Raw genomic sequence first — 7,355 nt, 5'->3', positions numbered from 1 at the left:
TTTGGTGTTGTAGTTCAGGGCCATTCTTTGCTTTAGTGCTACTTCTGACAGGTGGGCCTTCTCCCTGGTCTCATCCACTAGGTCCTTTTCTACAGCTTCTTCCACCCCCTTGAGAAGTAACCGTGGACTTGGCTTGCCGATCTCTATAGGTATCATTGCGTCTACCACGTATGTCAGGCGGAAGGGGGTTTCTCCCGTGGCGGACTGCTCGGTTGTACGGTAGGATCAAAGGATAGAGGCGAGCTCATCAACCCATGCTCCTTTCTTGTTGTCTAGCCGTTTCTTGAGGTCCAGTAAGATGACCTTATTTGCAGACTCGACTTGTCCGTTTGTCTGGGGTGCTCTACTGAAGAGAATTTCTGTTTGATGCCCAAGCCGGCGAGGAACTCCACGAATTTCTTATCGGTGAACTGCGTTCCGTTGTCTGAGATGACGACTTTCGGGATGCCGAACCGAGTTATCACCTGCCTCCACATGAATTTTCTACAATTGGATGAGGAGATAGTGGCCAGTGGCTCGGCCTCTATCCATTTGGTGTAATAGTTGACGGCGACTATGAGGTATTTGACTTGCCCTGGGCCAACCGGAAAAGGTCCCAAGATGTCGATTCCCCACTGTGCGAAGGGTCGGGAGGCCGTCATCAGGCTCAGTTCGGTGGCTGGTGCTTTGTGAAAATTAGCGTTCTCTTGGCACTTCACGCATTTTTTCACGAACTCCTTGGAGTCTTTCATCATTGACGGCCAGTAGTATCTAGCTCGGATGAGCTTCCTTGCTAGGGCTTTGCCCCCGATGTGGTGACCACAGCACCCCTCGTGGACTTCTCTGAGCACGTAGTCCGTCTGGTCGGGGTGTAGGCACTTTAGCAGAGGTTGGCTAAGCCCTTTTTTGAATAGTTGGCCCTGTATCACCGTGTATTTGGCAGCCTCCCTTCTTAACGCTTTGGCTTCCTTCTCGCCTCCAAGAAGTTTGTCGTTTTGCAAGAAATCGGTGATGGGGTCCATCCAAGAGGGGCTCATCTTGGTCAGGTGGAGGGCAAACGCTGGCTCTTTCGTGATACCCTGGATGAGGGAGCGGTTACTGGTTCCAGGTTTTGTGCTCGCTAGCTTGGACAGGAGGTCTGCCCGTGTGTTCCTCTCCCTTGGAACGTGTTGGATCGTGACCTCCTCAAACTGTTTGCTTAGTTCTTTAACCTTCTCTAAGTACTTCTGTAATAGCGAATCCCTAGCTTGGTAGCTTCCATTCACTTGCGACGTGACGATCTGCGAGTCGCTGCATACTTCTAGCCTCGTAGCCCCGACTTCCCGGGCTAAAATCATACTGCCTAGGAGGGCTTCGTACTCCGCTTGGTTGTTCGACACTGGGAACTCAAACTTGACCGATTGTTCGTAAATGACCCCGGTTGGACTTTCTAAGATGATCCCGGCGCCCCCGGACGTCTGGTTGGAGACTCCGTCAACATGGAGCTTCCACTGTGTGCCCGTGTCCTCGGTTGGGTCTCTGGTTACTTCCACCAGGAAGTCTGCCATTGCTTGAGCCTTGATTGCATGTCGAGGCTCGTACCTTAAATCATATTGGGACAGCTCGATGGCCCAGGTCATCATCCTTCCCGCTAGGTCGGATTTTTAGAGCACTTGACGAATTTCCTGATCCGTTCTTACGACAACTTGGTGACCTTGGAAGTATTTCTGTAGCCTGCGGGAAGAGGTTAGGAGCGCTAGTGCCAGTTTCTCCAACTTGCTGTACCTAAGTTCTGCTCCTTGTAGTGCCTTACTCACAAAGTAAATTGGTTGTTGGGCTTTTGCTTCTTCCCGCACCAAGACCACTGCGAGCGCTTCCTCCGTTACTGCCAGGTACAGGTAGAGCGGTTCCCCGACCACAGGTTTCCTGAGCATGGGTGGTGTTGCGAGTATCTTTTTGAAATGGTTGAACGCTTCCTCGCATGCCGGGGTCCATTCAAATGCTATTCCCTTTCTCATTAGGTTGAAGAAAGGTAGGGCCTTTGCAGCCGACGCCCCGAGGAAGCGAGATAGCGTGGTGAGCCTTCCCGCAGTCTCTGGACGTCTTTGACGCAGCCCTGGCTCTTCATTTGGAGTATTGCTTGGCATTTTTCAGGATTGGCTTCCACCCCCCTTTGGGTTATCATGAATCCTAGGAACTTCCCAGCCTCCATGGCAAAGGCGCACTTGAGAGAGTTGAGCCTCATGCCGTGTTGTCGGAGAGCCGCGAATACGCTTTCCAGGTCACTTAGAAGGTCTTCGGGTCGGGTGGTCTTGGCCAGGATGTTGTCCACGTAGACTTTCACCGTTTTGCCAATGATGTCGCCGAATATCTTGTTCATCAACCTTTGGTATGTGGCCCCTGCGTTCTTCAGGCCGAAAGGCATTACCTTGTAGCAGTAGATTCCCCCTGGCGTTATGAATGCCATTTTTTCTTCGTCTGGCCGGTGCATCGGTATCTGATTGTAACCGGAATAAGCATCCATAAAGCTCAGATACCGGTACCCCGCCGCTGGGTCGACGACTGCGTCATTGTTGGGTAGGGGGTAGCAATCCTTGGGACATGCTTTGTTGAGATCGGAGTAATCCACGCACATCCTCCACTTCCCACTATGCTTTCTTACCAAGACTACGTTTGAAAGCCAGGTCGAGTAGTCAAGTTACCGGATGAATCCTGCTTTGAGGAGGCTGGCCGTCTGCTTGGCCACCTTTTCTGCTCTTTCCTGTGACATCTTCCTCCTCCTCTGAGCCACCGGTCTGGCTTCTGGCTTGACGGCCAAATGGTGCGACATGAGTTGGGGGTCTATTCCCGGCATGTCGGCCGGTGTCCAGGCAAATAGGTTGTCATTGGTCCTAATCAGTTCGATTAAAGGTTCTTTCAGCTCGTGAGGGAGGTTTCTGTTCACGAAGGTGAACTTTTCCTCCGTGTCGCCGACTCAAAACTTTTCTAGGCTCCCTTCTGGTTCGTGTCTCAGCTTGTCGCTGACTCTGGCATCCAAGTCAGCGAGGAATACTCCTGATACTTCTTTGGATTTCTTTCTTAACGAGAGACTGGCGTTGTCGCAAGCGACTGCCGTTTCCAGATCTCCTCTTATAGACCTTACTGATCCTTCTTCAGTTATGAACTTCATTATCAGCATCCTCGTACTGATGACCGCCCCTAGGTCGTTGATGGTCTTCCTCCCTAGGATGATGTTGTAGGCCGTGAAGTCTCGTAGGATCACGAACTCTGCCATTACCGTTCTTCTCTCTTGGCGTTGTCCCACGGAGGTCGGCAGGGAGATTATCCCGTCCGACTTGATAAAGTGGTCGCCGAGCCCTACAACACCGTGCTGGTGAGTCTTTAAGTTGGCGTCCTTTAAACCCAAGGCGTCGAACACATTGCGGAACATGTGGTTCGAATCTGCCCCTGTATCAACAAGGATCCACTTGACGAGGCCGGTTCCCACTCTGGCCGTAATGACCATGGGAGGGCTTTCCGCGACCTCGTCGAACCATTGGTCGTCCGAGCCAAATGAAATGGATGGAAGCTTCTTGTGGCTTCGCGCAGAGGATGTGAAAACCGCCAGGACTTTGGCGTCTTTCTTATGTGCCGACTTGGACCTGGGCGCCACGTTTCTCGCCGTTACCACGTTCACTATGGTAAGGCCGTGGTCGTGGTCCTCTGGCACTTGGCGTCGCTTTGCTGCCCGGGTCTTGTCTTCGCCTTCGTGATCTCGGTTCCGTCTCCTCGGCTCCCTAATGAGGTGGGAGAATTCGGATAACTTTCCGTCCCTGATCGCTTGCTCCAGTGCGTCCTTCAGGGCGAAGCAATCTTGTGTCTTGTGCCCGTAGCCCTTGTAGTAATCACAGTAGAGGTTCATATTCCCTCCTGTTCGTTCCTTCAGAGGTCGGGGCTTCGACAAGATCCCCTTCTCGGCTATTTGTTAGTAGACTTCCATAATAGGCGCGGTGAGGGGGTGTAATTGGTGAACTTCCTGACACGAGAAAACAGCCTGGGAGTTTTACTCGGACCGCCGTCCCTGGCGTGTTCTTTTTGTCTTTCACCGCTCCCGTGATGCCGGGCTTGATTGTAAGTGGGTTTCCGTTTGTTGACAGCCACGACCTGACTGACTTCTTCATCGTTAATGTACTCCCTGGCTACACATTGGTTCTCCTGCATTGTCCACACTGGCTTTGTGGTGAGGTATTTTCTGAAGTCCTCATTTAGGAGTCTGTTCGTCAGGCACAAACTTGCGACCGAATCCGTCAGCCCGTTAATCTCCAAGCACTCATCGTTGAATCGGTCTAGATATTTTTTGGTCGGCTCGTCGGATCTCTGGGTCACTCCAAGTAGATTGATTGGGTGCTTTGCCTTTGTGATTCTGGTTGTGAATTGGGCTAGGAAGGCGCGGCTGATGTCCGAGAACCTGGTCACCGAGCCCTGCGGGAGGTTATTGAACCACCGTATTGCAGGTCCCGCTAAGGTGACCGGGAAAGTTCGGCACCTTACCTCGTCTCCCACTCCCTCCAGGTTCATTCTGGCTTCGAAAGCCGTAAGGTGTTCCTGTGGGTCTTGGGTTCCGTCGTACCTCATGTCCATTGGCTTGTCAAAGTGTTTTGGCAGCCGGACCTCGAGGATGGAACGATGGAATGGGGTCGCACCCATTATCACTAGTCTTCGCGTTCTGATTGTTCTTCCCTCGTCATCCTCCCGACGGGCATCCTCACGGTTTCGCTCCATGGTACGCCTATCGTACCTGGCGTATATGAGGGGGTCGTGACGTCTTTTAACGCGTCCTTCCTCCCTGTCGTTCTCAGCCTCAGAGACTGGGCTAGCTGTTCGTCGGGAGCAGCTTCTTGAGACAGAGCGGGAGTGGCTTGATTCGGGAGTTTGTTGACGATGTTCCCGGTCTGCCAGCCGGCGCTCTAGGTCTTGCATTCTGTGGCGTAATTCTTGCATTATTCTGGCGCTGTTGTCGCCAGTTCTCCCAAAGGGTCGCCTTTCGGGAGATCGAGTAGTTTGTCGCAGAGGGGAATTCGTGCGTGGCCGGGGAGGGGCCGCAGAGGCTTCCCCTCTGCACTCGGTCTCACGGCCTGCTCCTCCTGGGCCCAATACAACTTCCATTTAGGTGGTTAATCCCCACAGACGGCACCAATGTTTGGTAGGTCAGGTACCGGATGGTTCGGGTTGGTATCCTGGTTGAAGAGGGGGGAGATCTCGCCTGGTCGTACGTCATCGGGTTGGGGTAGGCGATGTTCCGAGCACTTCGCATGAAGAGTGGGGTGTCACCTGCAAAGACACTCCGACGCTCTAGTCAGTGATATGTGCAGGCAAAAAAGGGGTATGTGGGATGTAACGTACTTGGGGGAAGGGCAGGACCTTCCCCATATATACCATGTCAGAGGTGGGCCCATCAAGGACAGGCCCACCTTCCTTGGTGCCTCCTTCTCACAGGTGAAGCATAGCTGGCAGGGACACGTGTCCGGGTCGGCGACTGAGCGTCTCACTCCCGACCGTCCGGGTCGGGTGGTGCTCGGGTCGGGCCGGCCCACTAGTGGTTTGGATCAGGCCGTAACAGAAGGTTGTAGAAGGCTTAGAGAAGAGGGGTTGAATCTATGGCCTTCTTTCACTTTAATGAAATAACCCTTTAAAATAAACTTTCAATCTAAATCTATTTGAACTCAGCAGCGAAAAATTTATGAGACAATTTTATTTTGTCTCATGAACATCAGAAAACAGAACAGAGCAGGAAAGAGAAAAGCTAACACCATCATGTATATATCCTGGTTCAGTTGCCTTGTGCAATGCAACCTACATCCAGTCTCCACCATAACAGTGGTAGAATTTCACTATAGTTAAAGTATTACATACATAATTCCACAAGATTGACACAATCCTTTCACACTCAAGTTCTAACCTAACTTGACTTGGTTATGCTAATACCTAACTCTTCACTTTTAATGCTAACCCAACTAAGTAAGGGATACCTCACTGGTACAAGATACAAGACACAGAATCAATCTAAAGAAATCTGAAATCACTCTAGACTTTTAACTCAAGTGTTTCTCTCTGCCTCTTTCCACTCTTAGGCTCTTTCAAGAACTTTCTCATTCAGTCTTTTACCTCAAGAAATTACAGAAAGATAAACATTAAAAAGAAAATTACAATCTGTAAAACATGAAGGAGATTGATGCTTTAACAGCCTCTTTGCTATGTGATGAACCAGATTTGCTTGCCTCTGATTTAGTTCCTCATTCTGGCGGAATGCTCCTTTGACTAGGAAGCACTGTCCAAGTTAATGAACTTTTTCAGAGAACTCTTCTCAGAACATAGTCAACATACACCTTGAAACATTGATTATCTCTCCTTTGCTTCTGAATGATGAAAAATCTTCTTTTGTATCTCCTTGCATGTTACTGAGTTGCTCTCTCCTAGGTCAACCCTCGAGTTGTGTGCTTCACCAACTCAGCCGTTCACTTTCTTCCATTAATCCTCAAATTAGGAACTTTGGTTCTGACCTTCTTTCTTGATCGAAAGCCTCAGGATAGCAAAAAAAAATATTTTCAATGGTAAACACAGATTTGATCCATTGAAATACTACTTGGTCCCCAAGAAACAATCTTGGCCTTTGATTCACAGCAGTGTTTATCAGAGATCATCTTTCCCATGTATCCTAAATTTGATTGGCAGAAAGTTGAAGATGAAGAGAAGAAAATAAGATGTATGTAAAAGGAAATAAATCACCTTTAGCTTCTGACTTCTCTTGATACAGTTTGATGTGGGTGATTAGACTTCAACCTTTTTGCTTAACCTTCTCTTTCTTGCTTCTTTGGTGAACAGCTTAGGAACTAAGCTTTCTCTCTCTTTCTCTGAGTTCTAACCGAAGAGAAAATGTGAACGTTGCTTTAGTGGAAGAAAATGGAGGGATCAGCATTGAGTGATATCAAATCGGGCTTAGGTTGGCTTGGATTCAATTAGCCCGTTTAATTTCTTTGCTTTGTTTCTTTTGGGCTTCCTTTGGATTATCAGCCCACCAGCAGGTTCAATTTGTTCCATAATGGACTGCAGCTATATATTAATTTTTTACCGTATCACTCAACCAAAATAATCAAAACTAATTGGGTAATTAGTCCAATATTCTAATGTTTGTCATCATCAATTATGTTAGTTAATTTCTTAACTCAACACAATATAAAAAAAAACTATAAAAAAAAAATAACAAGAGTGTAATAAAAATTCATATAATAAAAAATAACAAAAACTCTATAAAAATAATAACATGTATGAAAGAGGATAAAAAAAATATTATAAAAACAAAGTAATAAAATTCATGATACAAATAATAAAGGACAAAATTGATAAATAAAAAATAAATT

At 48.4% G+C, this 7,355-nt stretch overlaps 1 protein-coding gene across 1 annotated transcript; it reads right to left on the bottom strand.

The window, feature by feature from the left end:
- Nucleotides 1-2,932: 2,932 nt before the first annotated feature.
- On the bottom strand, nucleotides 2,933-3,859 carry LOC112748077 (uncharacterized). Its single transcript, XM_025796286.1, has one exon. The coding sequence runs from the start codon at nucleotides 3,857-3,859 to the stop codon at nucleotides 2,933-2,935; it is 927 nt and encodes a 308-aa protein (XP_025652071.1).
- Nucleotides 3,860-7,355: the final 3,496 nt, after the last annotated feature.

Source organism: Arachis hypogaea, chromosome 15, assembly GCF_003086295.3.
Source record: "Arachis hypogaea cultivar Tifrunner chromosome 15, arahy.Tifrunner.gnm2.J5K5, whole genome shotgun sequence".
Taxonomy (NCBI): Eukaryota; Viridiplantae; Streptophyta; class Magnoliopsida; order Fabales; family Fabaceae; genus Arachis; species Arachis hypogaea.
This window is presented reverse-complemented; position numbering and strand designations above follow the sequence as displayed.

What these genes read in the sequence shown, in the direction of transcription:
- LOC112748077 (XM_025796286.1), bottom strand. Translation starts at nt 3,859, where the DNA reads ATGAACCTCTACTGTGATTACTACAAGGGCTACGGGCACAAGACACAA.